The sequence below is a fragment of the Petromyzon marinus genome, chromosome 72 (genome assembly GCF_048934315.1).
Source record: "Petromyzon marinus isolate PM22_M1 ecotype Great Lakes invasive population chromosome 72, UKy_Petmar_22M1.pri1.0, whole genome shotgun sequence".
NCBI lineage: Eukaryota > Metazoa > Chordata > Hyperoartia > Petromyzontiformes > Petromyzontidae > Petromyzon > Petromyzon marinus.
The window spans coordinates 3,744,412-3,763,446 of record NC_133738.1 but is presented as its reverse complement, the minus strand read 5'-3'; the positions used below and the strand labels follow the sequence as shown (position 1 = coordinate 3,763,446).

General features: G+C 41.4%; 1 protein-coding gene across 2 annotated transcripts in view; it reads left to right on the top strand.

Moving 5' to 3' along the window:
- The first annotated feature begins 312 nt into the window (after positions 1-312).
- The window catches only part of LOC142906923 (medium-chain acyl-CoA ligase ACSF2, mitochondrial-like), a 78,649-nt gene continuing 59,926 nt past the window's right edge, over positions 313-19,035 (top strand). For both annotated transcript variants that reach the window (XM_076055668.1, XM_076055669.1), the window contains exons 1-3: positions 313-582; positions 4,230-4,358; positions 10,049-10,102. In XM_076055668.1, the coding sequence (XP_075911783.1) occupies positions 328-582; positions 4,230-4,358; positions 10,049-10,102 (438 nt within the window). In that variant the 5' untranslated portion in view covers positions 313-327. The remainder of the gene's footprint in view (positions 583-4,229; positions 4,359-10,048; positions 10,103-19,035) is intronic.

Below are 19,035 nucleotides of genomic sequence, written 5' to 3'. Positions count from 1 at the left end.
ACTCGTCCCCACGTGGAGCTCAGCTACGTCCATGGGGCGTCGTTGTGATGGGTGTTGTTGTGATTGTTGTTGTGATTGTTGTTGTTGTTGTTGTTTACAGCTCCACGGGGCCCTGCGTGGACTCACTGCCCACTCGTCCCCACGTGGAGCTCAGCTACGTCCATGGGGCGTCGTTGTGATGGTTGTTGTGATTGTTGTTGTTGTGATTGTTGTTGTTTTTGTGATTGTTGTGATTGTTGTTGTTTACAGCTCCACGGGGCCCTGCGTGGACTCACTGCCCACACGTCCCCACGTGGAGCTCAGCTACGTCCATGGGGCGTCGTTGTGATGGGTGTTGTTGTGATTGTTGTTGTGATTGTTGTTGTTGTTGTTGTTTACAGCTCCACGGGGCCCTGCGTGGACTCACTGCCCACACGTCCCCACGTGGAGCTCAGCTACGTCCATGGGGCGTCGGCCTCTCCCCTGACGGTGTCCACCGTGGGCGGCTCCCTGGAGCTGAGCGCCCTCACCAATCCTCACCGCACGGCGCTCATCTCGTGCCAGCAGGGAGAGCGACTCACCTTTAGCCAGCTGCTCACCAGGGTGAGGGTGGTGGTGAGGGTGGTGAGGGTGGTGGGCGTGGTGGTGAGGGTGGTGGTGGTGGTGAGGGTGGTGAGGGTGGTGGTGGTGAGGGTGGTGGTGAGGGTGGTGACGGTGGTGAGGGTGGTGAGGGTGGTGAGGTTGGTAGTGGTGGTGAGGGTGGTGGTAGTGGTGGTGGTGAGGGTGGTGGTGGTGGTGGTGGTGGTGAGGGTGGTGGTGGTGAGGGTGGTGAGGGTGGTGGTGAGGGTGGTGGTGGTGGTGGTGGTGAGGGTGGTGAGGGTGGTGGTGGTGGTGGTCGTGAGGGTGGTGGTGGTGAGGGTGGTCGTGACAGTGGTGGTGGTGGTGGTGGTGGTGAGGGTGGTGGTGGTGGTGGTGAGGGTGGTGGTGGTGGTGAGGGTGAGGAATGCCGACAAAGCCGATGAGTCAGATGCCTTCTATGACCTCCTGTCACAGGTGCTGGCTAAAGTGGCCCCTCGGGATGCCCGAGTTGGTCATGATGCTGGCACCTGGTCTGGAGTGATTGGATGGCATGGGCCAGATTAGCTCAATAACAACGGTAGGAGGCTGCTAGATTTTTGTGCAGCCCATGGGCTTGTAATTACCAACACGCTGTTCCGGCATCGGCGCATCCACGCAACATCATGGATGCACGCCGTGTCCAAGCAAGACCATCTGCTGGACTACGTAGTGACGGAACAGCGAATGCGGGCCCATGTCCTTGACACCAGGACCTACCGTGGAGCTGATCTGCCCTCTGACCATCGACTTGTCATCTGTAAGATGCGCCTGCCATTCTTCCACTCCGGTGGTGGGTGTACACCCAGGACCCCATTCCAACCTAAGGTGGCCTGGTCTCAGTTATCTGATGAAAGTTTGCAAGCGAAAATGTCATCATCGCCTGCGGCTGGGGTTGGCATCGTCCCCGACTCCTCCTGATGTCGAGGGTAAATGGGCGAGGTTTAGGACTGTGACTCATGCAGCTGCAATAGCTGCTTTGGGTACGCGGTCCAGACCTCCCCAGAGACCCTGGCTGACAGAGGAGGTGTTCAGAATGGTTAAGAAAAAGCGACAGACCCACTGTCATCGGCTACAGAATCCCACGTCAGAGAATGAGGAGGCTTACCGCAGCCTTCGCTAGGAGGTTCGGAGAGCCGTGAGGCGCTGCAAGGATGGGTGGTGGTCGCGGGTTGCTGAGGAGATGGAGTTTGCCTCAGTGGCCCGCGATCACAAATCTATATTTAAAAAGTAACCTGCAGAGCCACACCTATTACCATCATTAGGGGGAAAAACGGTGATCCAATCTCCGACCCCCAGGAAGAGGTTTGCAGATTTTCTGAGCATTTCTGTGAGGTCCTGGGGGAGGGAAAATCCCTGAGCCAGGAAAACATCGTGGCACAAAGTGAGGATGACCCTGCTGAGGCTGCAGTGCCTCAAATATTGGAAGAAGTCACCCCCTGTGAGTGGCTGGCTGAGGTGCCATCTGTTGAGGAAGTACTGAAGGCGATCCGGATTCTCAGACCAGGAAAGGCAACGGGCAGAGATGATCTCCCAAGCGAAATGCTGAGGGAGGGCGGCGTTTATGCACAGACTGCCCTATATGACATCATAACCACAGTCTGGACCACTGGATGGGTTCCGGAGGAATGGAAGGATGCCCTGGTGGTTCCCTCTTTAAGAAGGGGGACCGCACAGACTGTAACAACTACAGGGGCATCTCACTCCTCAGTGTGCCGGGAAAGGTCCTGGCAAGGATTATTCAACATCGCCTTGCCAGGCACGCTGAGGAGAGGCTTGCGGAGCCCCAATGCGGTTTCTGGAAAGGGCGGTCCTGCACAGATGCCATATTTTCTGTCCGTCTGCTACAGCAGAGGTGTAGGGAATTCCAGCAAGACCTACATCTCTGCTTTATTGACCTGGTCAAGGCCTTTGATACCATCAGTAGGCCTGGGCTCTGGGTTGTTCTTCGTGCTTTTGGAGTCTCTGACCCTCTGATCACGATCATTAAAGACCTTCATGATGGTGAGCGGGCCCAGGTAAAACTACTTGGCCGGGAGTCGGAGCCATTCCCTGTACACCTTGGGGTGCGACAGGGATGTCCTCTGGCTCCCACATTATGTAACATATTTTTCGACCACGTAGTTCGTGAAGCCTTCAATAGCTATACCGGGGGAATCTCCATATGGTACAGATATAATGGGAGGCTGATCGATGCCCGGGTGCGGTCAAGGGATGGCTCCCTATTGGTCAACCACGTTATGTATGCCGATGATTTGGTAATTTCCGCTCACTCAGAGGAGGAGTTGGAGACGCTGCTGCTGAGACTGGAGCGTGCCACTAAGAGATGGGGCCTTACCATCAGCCCCAGCAAAACTAAGCACCTGCCTGGGTATTTTGTACCATCGGACACTCCACCCCCACAACTCCCAATTGGTGATGGGGCAGTTGTGGAGAGAGTGGAGAGTTTCCCATACCTGGGCAGTGTGCTTATGACTGGCTCCAGTTTAACAGCAGAGGTCTCACTCCGATTCAGTCGAGCGGCAATATCTTTTCATCAGTTGCGTAACGCTGTGTGGAAGCTACCTGGTCTGTCGCTCCGCACTAAGCTTCACGTCTTCCCGGCCACGGTCATTCCCTCCCTTCTCTACGTTTGCGAAACGTGGACCCCCTTAATGGAACATCCTCGCCGGTTAGAAACATTTAGGCTGGCCTGCCTACAATCCATCTTGGGTTTAAGCAGGCTGGATTGTGTGAGGAGCTCACAAATCCGTGAAAGATCTGGGCAAGGTCCCATCGGTGAGCTCCTCCGGCAGGCAAGGCTGCGATGGCTGGGTCATGTAGCCCGCATGCCCAGTCACCGCATGCGGAAACAGCTTTTGTTCAGCCGGATCGAGGGGGCTAAACGGGCGTGGCACGGGCTAGAGAAGAGATGGAGTGATGTGGTACAGGAGGACGTGGAGCTGAGTGGACTTGCCGATGACTGGTACCAGCGGTGTCAAGATCGGCCTCTGTGGAGGAGGCTCGTGAAGGACGCTACTGGGCAGTTGGAGGCAGTCGCCCTCCAACAACGGAGGGCGGAGGAGCGACGCTCACAACAACGAGCGGAGCGCCGGGTGGCTAAAGCACAACGGGTTGGCACAGTAGGGGGCACAGGTGGTGCATCAGCCAGTCATCTCAGTCAGTCGACCCGTGGCACCTGGGTCTGCCCCGTGACCTCCTGCCAGCGGGCGTTCGACACTTCACGTGGTAGCCTCAAGGTGCACATAGCCTGGCACAAGCGTCGTGGTGACGTCACCGCCACTTAGTGGCGAATGGCGGTTGTTGTTGGTGAGGGTGGTGAGGGTGGTGAGGGTGGTGGTGACTCTGTGCGTGACACTTTGACCGTCTGCGTGACTGACCATGTGACTGACCTCCTGACTGAGCACGTGACTGACAGTTTGACTGTCCGCATGACTGACCACCTGACTGACCATGTGACTGACTCTGTGACTGACCGTTTGACTGTCTGCATGTCTGACCGCGTGACTAACCACGTGACTGACTCTGTGACTGCGTGTCTGACCGCGTGACTGACCACGTGACTGACCACGTGACTGACCGCGTGACTGACCACGTGACTGACCACGTGACTGACCACGTGACTGTCTGGCCAGGTGGACCGCCTGGCTTGCGGGTTTCTGGCCATCGGCCTGGACCGTGGCGACCGAATCGGAGTGTGGGGCCCCAACAGCGTGGAGTGGGTGGTGACGTTCCTGGCTGCATCGAGGGCTGGTCTCATACTGGTAGGTGCATTACTACTACTACTTTACTACATTACTACTACTACTTTACTACATTACTACTACTACTTTACTACATTACTACTACTACTTTACTACATTACTACTACTACTTTACTACATTACTACTACTACTTTACTACATTACTACTACTACTACATTACTACTACTACTTTACTACATTACTACTACTACATTACTACTACTACTTTACTACTACATTACTACTACTACTACATTACTACTACTACTACATTACTACTACTACTTTACTACATTACTACTACTACATTACTACTACTACTTTACTACATTACTACTACTACATTACTACTACATTACTACTACTACTTTACTACATTACTACTACTACATTACTACTACATTACTACTACTACTTTACTACATTACTACTACTACTACATTACTACTACTACTTTACTACATTACTACTACTACATTACTACTACTACATTACTACTACTACTTTACTACATTACTACTACTACATTACTACTACTACTTTACTACATTACTACTACTACATTACTACTACTACTTTACTACATTACTACTACTACATTACTACATTACTACTACTACATTACTACTACTACTACCTCCAGTGGGTGGTGACGTTCCTGGCTGCATCTAGAGCTGGTCTCATACTGGTAGGTGCATTACTACTACTACTTTACTACATTACTACTACTACTTTACTACATTACTACTACTACTTTACTACATTACTACTACTACTTTACTACATTACTACTACTACATTACTACTACTACTTTACTACATTACTACTACTACATTACTACTACATTACTACTACTACATTACTACATTACTACTACTACTTTACTACATTACTACTTTACTACTACATTACTACTACTACTTTACTACATTACTACTACTACTTTACTACATTACTACTACTTTACTACATTACTACTACTACTTTACTACATTACTACTACTACTTTACTACATTACTACTACTACTTTACTACATTACTACTACTACATTACTACATTACTACTACTACTTTACTACATTACTACTACTACTTTACTACATTACTACTACTACTTTACTACATTACTACTACTACTTTACTACATTACTACTACTACTTTACTACATTACTACTACTACTTTACTACATTACTACTACTACTACTACATTACTACTACTACTTTACTACATTACTACATTACTACTACTACATTACTACTACTACATTACTACTACTACTTTACTACATTACTACTACTACATTACTACTACTACTACGTTACTACATTACTACTACTACATTACTACTACTACTTTACTACATTACTACATTACTACTACTACTTTACTACATTACTACTACTACATTACTACATTACTACTACTACTTTACTACACTACTACTACTACATTACTACATTACTACTACTACTACCTCCAGTGGGTGGTGACGTTCCTGGCTGCATCGAGGGCTGGTCTCATACTGGTAGGTGCATTACTACTACTACTTTACTACATTACTACTACTACTTTACTACATTACTACTACTACCTCCAGTGGGTGGTGACGTTCCTGGCTGCATCGAGGGCTGGTCTCATACTGGTAGGTGCATTACTACTACTACTTTACTACATTACTACTACTACTTTACTACACTACTACTACTACATTACTACTACTACTACCTCCAGTGGGTGGTGACGTTCCTGGCTGCATCGAGGGCTGGTCTCATACTGGTAGGTGCATTACTACTACTACTTTACTACTACATTACTACTACTACATTACTACTACTACTACTACCTCCAGTGGGTGGTGACGTTCCTGGCTGCATCGAGGGCTGGTCTCATACTGGTAGGTGCATTACTACTACTACTTTACTACATTACTACTACTACTTTACTACACTACTACTACTACATTACTACTACTACTACCTCCAGTGGGTGGTGACGTTCCTGGCTGCATCGAGGGCTGGTCTCATACTGGTAGGTGCATTACTACTACTACTTTACTACATTACTACTACTACATTACTACTACTACTTTACTACATTACTACTACTACTTTACTACATTACTACTACTACTTTACTACATTACTACTACTACTTTACTACATTACTACTACTACTTTACTACATTACTACTACTACTTTACTACATTACTACTACTACTTTACTACATTACTACTACTACTTTACTACATTACTACTACTACATTACTACATTACTACTACTACTTTACTACATTACTACTACTACTTTACTACATTACTACTACTACTTTACTACATTACTACTACTACTTTACTACATTACTACTACTACTTTACTACATTACTACTACTACTTTACTACATTACTACTACTACTACTACATTACTACTACTACTTTACTACATTACTACATTACTACTACTACATTACTACTACTACATTACTACTACTACTTTACTACATTACTACTACTACATTACTACTACTACTACGTTACTACATTACTACTACTACATTACTACATTACTACTACTACTTTACTACACTACTACTACTACATTACTACATTACTACTACTACTACCTCCAGTGGGTGGTGACGTTCCTGGCTGCATCGAGGGCTGGTCTCATACTGGTAGGTGCATTACTACTACTACTTTACTACATTACTACTACTACTTTACTACATTACTACTACTACCTCCAGTGGGTGGTGACGTTCCTGGCTGCATCGAGGGCTGGTCTCATACTGGTAGGTGCATTACTACTACTACTTTACTACATTACTACTACTACTTTACTACACTACTACTACTACATTACTACTACTACTACCTCCAGTGGGTGGTGACGTTCCTGGCTGCATCGAGGGCTGGTCTCATACTGGTAGGTGCATTACTACTACTACTTTACTACTACATTACTACTACTACATTACTACTACTACTACTACCTCCAGTGGGTGGTGACGTTCCTGGCTGCATCGAGGGCTGGTCTCATACTGGTAGGTGCATTACTACTACTACTTTACTACATTACTACTACTACTTTACTACACTACTACTACTACATTACTACTACTACTACCTCCAGTGGGTGGTGACGTTCCTGGCTGCATCGAGGGCTGGTCTCATACTGGTAGGTGCATTACTACTACTACTTTACTACATTACTACTACTACATTACTACACTACTACTACTACTTTACTACATTACTACTACTACTTTACTACATTACTACTACTACTTTACTACATTACTACTACCTCCAGTGGGTGGTGATGTTCCTGGCTGCATCTAGGGCTGGTCTCATACTGGTAGGTGCATTACTACTACTACTTTACTACATTACTACTACTACATTACTACACTACTACTACTACTTTACTACATTACTACTACTACTTTACTACATTACTACTGCTACTTTACTACATTACTACTACTACTTTACTACATTACTACTACTTTACTACATTACTACTACTACATTACATTACTACTACATTACTACTACCTCCAGTGGGTGGTGACGTTCCTGGCTGCATCGAGGGCTGGTCTCATACTGGTAGGTGCATTACTACTACTACTTTACTACTACATTACTACTACTTTACTACATTACTACTACTACTTTACTACATTACTACTACTACCTTACTACTACATTACTACTACTACTTTACTACATTACTACTACTACTTTACTACATTACTACTACTACTTTACTACATTACTACTACTACATTACTACATTACTACTACTACATTACTACATTACTACTACTACATTACTACATTACTACTACTACTTTACTACATTACTACTACTACATTACTACATTACTACTACTACTTTACTACATTACTACTACTACTTTACTACATTACTACTACTACTTTACTACATTACTACTACTACATTACTACATTACTACTACTACTTTACTACATTACTACTACTACATTACTACTACTACTTTACTACATTACTACTACTACTTTACTACATTACTACTACTACATTACTACATTACTACTACTACTTTACTACATTACTACTACTACTTTACTACTACTACATCACTACTACTACATTGCTACTGATACTTTACTACTACTACTACATGACTACTACTACATTACTACTACTACTTAACTACATTACTACTACATTACTACTACTTTACTACTACTACATTGCTACTACTACATTGCTACTACTACATTACTACTACTACATTACTACTACATTACTACTACTACTTTACTACATTACTACTACATTACTGCTACTACTACATTACTACTACTACATTACTACTACTACATTACTACTACTACATTACTACTACTACATTACTACTACTACATTACTACTACTACATTACTACTACTACATTACTACTACTACATTACTACTACTACTAATACTTTACTACTACATTACTACTACTACATTACTACTCCATTACTACTTTACATTAATGTACACTACTCTACGTTAATGTAAACTACTATACGTTAATGTACACTACTATAGTTAATATACACTACTATATGTCAATGTACACTACTATATGTTAATGTACACTACTATAGTTAATGTACACTACTATATGTTAATGTACACTACTATACGTTAATGTACACTACTATATGTTAATGTGAACTACTATACGTTAATGTAAACTACTATATGTTAATGTACACTACTATAGTTAATGTACACTACTATACGTTAATGTACACTACTATATGTTAATGTACATTACTATATGTTAATGTACACTACTAAAGTTAATGTAAACTACTATACGTTAATGTACACTACTATATGTTAATGTACACTACTATATGTTAATGTACACTACTATATGTTAATGTACACTACTATACGTTAATGTACACTAGTATAGTTAATGTACACTACTATATGTTAATGTACACTACTATACGTTAATGTACACTACTATATGTTAATGTACACTACTATACGTTAATGTACACTACTATATGTTAATGTACACTACTATATGTTAATGTACACTACTATAGTTAATGTACACTACTATACGTTAATGTACACTACTATATGTTAATGTACACTACTATAGTTAATGTACACTACTATACGTTAATGTACACTACTATATGTTAATGTACACTACTATATGTTAATGTACACTACTATATGTTAATGTACACTACTATACGTTAATGTACACTACTATACGTTAATGTAAACTACTATACGTTAATGTACACTACTATACGTTAATGTACACTACTATACGTTAATGTACACTATACGTTAATGTACACTACTATATGTTAATGTACACTACTATATGTTAATGTACACTACTATACGTTAATGTACACTACTATACGTTAATGTAAACAACTATACGTTAATGTACACTACTATACGTTAATGTAAACTACTATATGTTAATGTACACTACTATACGTTAATGTACACTACTATATGTTAATGTACGTTGATATATGTTAATATATGTTAATGTACGCTAATATATAGTAATGTATGACTATATTGTGCTGCTTGTCAACACATTGTCCATGTATGTTGATGTATAATGATGAATACTAATGTATGCAAATGTATGCAAATTAATGCAAATTTATGCACTTGCAGGTGAATGTTAACCCCGCCTACCAAGCAGAGGAGCTGGAATTTGCACTCAAAAAGGTGCGAATCTCAGTCACTCACTCACTCATTCACTCATTCATTCATTCACTCATTCACTCACTCACTCATTCACTCAATCACTCACTCATTCTCTCATTCACTCACTCATTCACTCACTCATTCACTCACTCATTCATTCACCCAATCATTCATTCTCTCATTCACTCACTCATTCAATCACACACTCACTCATTCATTCACCCATTCATTCATTCTCTCATTCACTCACTCATTCAATCACACACTCACTCATTCATTCACTCATTCACTCACTCATTCACTCATTCATTCACTCTCATTCACTCATTCACTCGCTCATTCAATCACACACTCACTCATCCACTCACTCATTCACTCACTCATTCACTCATTCTCTCATTCACTCACTCATTCACTCATTCACCCATTCATTCATTCTCTCATTCACTCACTCATTCACTCACTCATTCACTCACTCATTCTCTCATTCACTCACTCATTCACTCACTCACTCATTCACCCATTCACTCATTCTCTCATTCACTCATTTACTCACTCATTCAATCACTCATTCACTCATTCATTCACTCACTAATTCAATCACACACTCATTCATTCACTCATTCTCTCATTCACTCACTCATTCAATCACCCATTCACTAAGTCATTCACTCACTCATTCACTCAACCACTCACTCATTCACTCATTCATTCATTCTCTCATTCACTCACTCATTCATTCTCTCATTCACTCATGCACTCACTCATTCAATCACACACTCACTCATCCACTCACTCATTCAATCATTCACTCACTCATTCACTCATTCACTCAACCATTCAACTACTCACTCATTCACTCACTCATTCACCCATTCACTCATTCATTCACTCACTAATTCAATCACACACTCATTCATTCACTCATTCTCTCATTCAATCACTCATTCAATCACAAACTCACTCATTCACTCACTCATTCACTCACTCATTCAATCACCCATTCACTAAGTCATTCACTCACTCATTCACTCAACCACTCACTCATTCACTCACTCATTCACTCACTCATTCACTCACTCATTCACTCATTCATTCTCTCATTCACTCACTCATTCATTCATTCTCTCATTCACTCATGCACTCACTCATTCAATCACACACTCACTCATCCACTCACTAATTCAATCATTCACTCACTCATTCACTCATTCACTCAACCATTCAACTACTCACTCATTCACTCACTCATTCACCTATTCACTCACTCATTCACTCACTCATTCAATGACACATTCATTCACTCCCTCATTCACTCACTCATTCAATCAATCACTCATTCACTCACTCATTCACTCATTCACTCACTCATTCACCCATTCTCTCATTCACTCACTCATTCAATCACACACTCATTCATTCACTCACTAATTCATTCACACACTCACTCACTCATTCACCCATTCTCTCATTCACTCACTCATTCAATCACACACTCATCCACTCACTCATTCAGTCATTCACTCACTCATTCAATCACACACTCACTCATTCACTCACTCATTCAGTCATTCACTCACTCATTCACTCATTCACTCAACCATTCAACTACTCACTCATTCACTCACTCATTCACCCATTCACTCACTCACTCATTCAATCACACATTCATTCACTCCCTCATTCACTCACCCATCCACTCACTCACTCACTCATCCTCTCACTCACCCATCCACTCACTCACTCATCCACTCACTCACTCATCCACTCACTCACTCATCCACTCACTCACTCACTCATCCACTCACTCACTCATTCACTCATTCACTCATTCATTCATTCTCTCATTCACTCACTCATTCACTCACTCATTCACTCATTCATTCACCCCATCATTCATTCTCTCATTCACTCACTCATTCAATCACACACTCACTCATTCATTCACCCATTCATTCATTCTCTCATTCACTCACTCATTCAATCACACACTCACTCATTCATTCACTCATTCACTCACTCATTCACTCTCGTTCACTCATTCAATCACACACTCACTCATCCACTCACTCATTCATTCATTCTCTCATTCACTCATTCACTCACTCATTCACCCATTCATTCATTCTCTCATTCACTCACTCATTCACTCACTCATTCATTCAATCACTCATTCTCTCATTCATTCATTCTCTCATTCACTCGCTCATTCACTCACTCACCCATTCACTCATTCACTAATTTACTCACTCATTCAATCACTCATTCACCCATTCACTCATTCATTCACTCACTAATTCAATCACACACTCATTCATTCACTCATTCTCTCATTCAATCACTCATTCAATCACACACTCACTCATTCACTCACTCATTCAATCACCCATTCACTAAGTCATTCACTCACTCATTCACTCAACCACTCACTCATTCACTCACTCATTCACTCACTCATTCACTCATTCATTCTCATTCACTCACTCATTCATTCTCTCATTCACTCATTCACTCACTCATTCAATCACACACTCACTCATCCACTCACTCATTCAATCACACACTCACTCATCCACTCACTCATTCAATCATTCACTCACTCATTCACTCATTCACTCAACCATTCAACTACTCACTCATTCACTCACTCATTCACCCATTCACTCACTCATTCACTCACTCATTCACTCACTCATTCAATCACTCATTCAATCACTCATTCACTCACTCATTCACCCATTCTCTCATTCACTCACTCATTCAATCACACACTCATTCATTCACTCACTAATTCAATCACACACTCACTCGCTCATTCACCCATTCTCTCATTCACTCACTCATTCAATCACACACTCATCCACTCACTCATTCAGTCATTCACTCACTCATTCAATCACACACTCACTCATTCACTCACTCATTCAGTCATTCACTCACTCATTCACTCAACCATTCAACTACTCACTCATTCACTCACTCATTCACCCATTCACTCACTCATTCACTCACTCATTCAATAACACATTCATTCACTCCCTCATTCACTCACTCATTCACTCTCTCATTCAATCAATCACTCATTCACTCACTCATTCTCTCATTCACTCACTCATTCAATCACACACTCATTCATTCACTCACTAATTCAATCACACACTCACTGACTCATGCACCCATTCTTTCATTCACTCACTCATTCAATCACACACTCATCCACTCACTCATTCAGTCATTCACTCACTCATTCAATCACACACTCACTCATTCAGTCATTCACTCACTCATTCACTCAACCATTCAACTACTCACTCATTCACTCACTCATTCACCCATTCACTCACTCATTCACTCACTCATTCAATCACACATTCATTCACTCCCTCATTCACTCACTCATTCACTCATTCAATCAATCACTCATTCACTCACTCATTCACTCATTAATTCTCTCATTCACTCATTCATTCATTCTCTCATTCACTCACTCATTCACTCACTCATTCACTCACTCATTCACTCATTCATTCACCCCATCATTCATTCTCTCATTCACTCACTCATTCAATCACACACTCACTCATTCATTCACCCATTCATTCATTCTCTCATTCACTCACTCATTCAATCACACACTCACTCATTCATTCACTCACTCATTCACTCTCGTTCACTCATTCAATCACACACTCACTCATCCACTCACTCATTCATTCATTCTCTCATTCACTCACTCATTCACCCATTCATTCATTCTCTCATTCACTCACTCATTCACTCACTCATTCATTCAATCACTCATTCTCTCATTCATTCATTCTCTCATTCACTCGCTCATTCACTCACTCATTCACCCATTCACTCATTCACTCATTTACTCACTCATTCAATCACTCATTCACCCATTCACTCATTCATTCACTCACTAATTCAATCACACACTCATTCATTCACTCATTCTCTCATTCAATCACTCATTCAATCACACACTCACTCATTCACTCACTCATTCAATCACCCATTCACTAAGTCATTCACTCACTCATTCACTCAACCACTCACTCATTCACTCACTCATTCACTCACTCATTCACTCATTCATTCATTCTCATTCACTCACTCATTCATTCTCTCATTCACTCATTCACTCACTCATTCAATCACACACTCACTCATCCACTCACTCATTCAATCACACACTCACTCATCCACTCACTCATTCAATCATTCACTCACTCATTCACTCATTCACTCAACCATTCAACTACTCACTCATTCACTCACTCATTCACCCATTCACTCACTCATTCACTCACTCATTCAATCAATCACTCATTCAATCACTCATTCACTCACTCATTCACCCATTCTCTCATTCACTCACTCATTCAATCACACACTCATTCATTCACTCACTAATTCAATCACACACTCACTCACTCATTCACCCATTCTCTCATTCACTCACTCATTCAATCACACACTCATCCACTCACTCATTCAGTCATTCACTCACTCATTCAATCACACACTCACTCATTCACTCACTCATTCAGTCATTCACTCACTCATTCACTCAACCATTCAACTACTTACTCATTCACTCACTCATTCACCCATTCACTCACTCATTCACTCACTCATTCAATAACACATTCATTCACTCCCTCATTCACTCACTCATTCACTCACTCATTCAATCAATCACTCATTCACTCACTCATTCACTCATTCTCTCATTCACTCACTCATTCAATCACACACTCATTCATTCACTCACTAATTCAATCACACACTCACTGACTCATGCACCCATTCTCTCATTCACTCACTCATTCAATCACACACTCATCCACTCACTCATTCAGTCATTCACTCACTCATTCAATCACACACTCACTCATTCAGTCATTCACTCACTCATTCACTCATTCACTCATTCACTCAACCATTCAACTACTCACTCATTCACTCACTCATTCACCCATTCACTCACTCATTCACTCACACATTCATTCACTCCCTCATTCACTCACTAATTCACTCATTCAATCAATCACTCATTCACTCACTCATTCACTCATTCATTCTCTCATTCACTCATTCACCCATTCATTCTCTCATTCACTTATTCACTCATTCATTCTCTCATTCACTCACTCATTCACCCATTCATTCATTCTCTCACTCATTCACTCATTCATTCAATCACTCATTCATTCATTCTCTCATTCACTCACTCATTCACTCACTCACTCATTCACCCATTCACTCATTCTCTCATTCACTCATTTACTCACTCATTCAATCACTCATTCACCCATTCACTCATTCATTCACTCACTAATTCAATCACACACTCATTCATTCACTCATTCTCTCATTCAATCACTCATTCAATCACACACTCACTCATTCACTCACTCATTCACTCACTCATTCAATCACCCATTCACTCACTCATTCAATCACCCATTCACTAAGTCATTCACTCACTCATTCACTCAACCACTCACTCATTCACTCACTCATTCACTCACTCATTCACTCACTCATTCACTCACTCATTCATTCATTCACTCATTCACTCACTCATTCAATCACACACTCACTCATCCACTCACTCATTCAATCATTCACTCACTCATTCACTCATTCACTCAACCATTCAACTACTCACTCATTCACTCACTCATTCACCCATTCACTCACTCATTCACTCACTCATTCAATAACACATTCATTCACTCCCTCATTCACTCACTCATTCACTCACTCATTCAATCAATCACTCACTCATTCATTCTCTCATTCACTCTCATTCACTCATTCACCCATTCATTCTCTCATTCACTCACTCATTCATTCATTCTCTCATTCACTAACTCATTCACCCATTCATTCATTCTCTCATTCTCTCACTCATTCAATCACTCATTCACTCATTCATTCAATCACTCATTCTCTCATTCATTCATTCTCTCACTCACTCATTCACTCACTCACTCATTCACCCATTCACTCATTCTCTCATTCACTCATTTACTCACTCATTCAATCACTCATTCACCCATTCACTCATTCATTCACTCACTAATTCAATCACACACTCATTCATTCACTCATTCAATCACACACTCACTCATTCACTCACTCATTCACTCACTCATTCAATCACCCATTCACTAAGTCATTCACTCACTCATTCACTCAACCACTCACTCATTCACTCACTCATTCACTCACTCATTCACTCACTCATTCAATCTCTCATTCACTCACTCATTCATTCATTCTCTCATTCACTCATTCACTCACTCATTCAATCACACACTCACTCATCCACTCACTCATTCAATCATTCACTCACTCATTCACTCATTCACTCAACCATTCAACTACTCACTCATTAACTCACTCATTCACCCATACACTCACTCATTCACTCACTCATTCAATCACACATTCATTCACTCCCTCATTCACTCACTCATTCAATCAATCATTCACTCACTCATTCACTCACTCATTCACTCATTCACCCATTCTCTCATTCACTCACTCATTCAATCACACACTCATTCATTCACTCACTAATTCAATCACACACTCACTCACTCATTCACCCATTCTCTCATTCACTCACTCATTCAATCACACACTCATCCACTCACTCATTCACTCACTCATTCAATCACACACTCACTCATTCACTCACTCATTCAGTCATTCACTCACTCATTCACTCACTCATTCAATCACACATTCATGCACTCCCTCATTCACTCACTCATTCAATCAATCACTCATTCACTCACTCATTCACTCACTCATTCACTCATTCACCCATTCATTCATTCTCTCATTCACTCACTCATTCAATCACACACTCATTCATTCACTCACTAATTCAATCACACACTCACTCATTCATTCACTCATTCTCTCATTCAATCACTCATTCAATCACACACTCACTCATTCACTCACTCATTCACTCACTCATTCAATCACCCATTCACTCACTCATTCACTCATTCACTCAACCACTCACTCATTCACTCACTCATTCACTTATTCAATCACACACTCACTCATTCACTCACTAATTCACTCACTCTTTCAATCACTCATGCACTCACTCATTCACTCAACCACTCAACTAGTCACTCATTCACTCACTCATTCACTTATTCACTCACTCACCCATTCACATATTCACTCACTCATGTACGTATTCACTCACTCATTTATTCACTCACTTATTCACTCACTAATTCGCTTATTCACTCACTCATTCAATCACTCATTAATTAACTCACTTATTAACTAACACATTACCTAACACTCATTCATACACTCATTCACTCATACACTCATTCACTCACTCGTTCGCTCATTCACTCACTCATTCACTCACTCACTCATACACTCACTCATACAATCACTCACTCATACACTCACTCATTCACTCATTGATAAACTCACTCAAACAATCCCTCATTCACTTACTCATACACTCACTCATACACTCACTCATACACTCACTCATACACTCACTCACTCATACACTCACTCATACACTCACTCACTCATACACTCACTCACTCATACACTCACTCACTCATACACTCAATCATACACTCACTCACTCACTCATACACTCACTCATACACTCACTCACTCATACACTCACTCACTAATTCACTCACTGATAAACTCACTCAAACAATTCCTCATTCACTCACTCACACTCATTCACTCTTACACTCATTCACTCACTGATACACTCACTCATACACTCATTCACTCACTCATACACTCACTCATACAATCACTCACTCATAAGCTCGCTCACTCATTCACTCACTGATAAACTCACTCAAACAATCCCTCATTCACTCACTCATACACTCACTCATACAATCACTCACTCATACAATCACTCACTCATTCACTCACTCATACAATCACTCACTCACACACTCACTCATTCACTCACTGGTAAACTCACTCAAACATTCACTCACTCATTCACTCACTCATTCATTCACTCATACACTCACTCATACACTCACTCATACACTCACACATTCACTCATACACTCATTCACTCAAACACTCACTCATACACTCACTCACTCATACATTCACTCATACACTCACTCACTCATACAATTACTCACTCATACAATCACTCACTCATCCACTCACTCATACAATCACTCACTCATAAGCTCGCTCACTCATTCACTCACTGATAAACTCACTCAAACAATCCCTCATTCACTCACTCATACACTCACTCATACAATCACTCACTCATACAATCACTCACTCATTCACTCACTCATACAATCACTCACTCACACACTCACTCACTCATTCACTCACTGGTAAACTCACTCAAACATTCACTCACTCATTCACTCACTCATTCATTCACTCATACACTCACTCATACACTCATTCACTCACTCATACACTCACACATTCACTCATACACTCATTCACTCACACACTCACTCATACACTCACTCACTCATATATTCACTCATACACTCACTCACTCATACAATCACTCACTCATACAATCACTCACTCATCCACTCACTCATACAATCACTCACTCATACAATCACTCACACATTCACTCACTCACACATTCACTCACTCACTCATTCACTCAAACAATCACTCACTCATACACTCACTCATACACTCACTCATTCACTCACTCACTCATACAATCACTCACTCATTCACTGATAAACTCACTCAAACAATCCCTCATTAACTCACTCACACATTCACTCACTCACACATTCACTCACTCACTCATTCACTCAAACAATCACTCACTCATACACTCACTCATACACTCACTCATTCACTCACTCACTCATACAATCACTCACTCATTCACTGATAAACTCACTCAAACAATCCCTCAT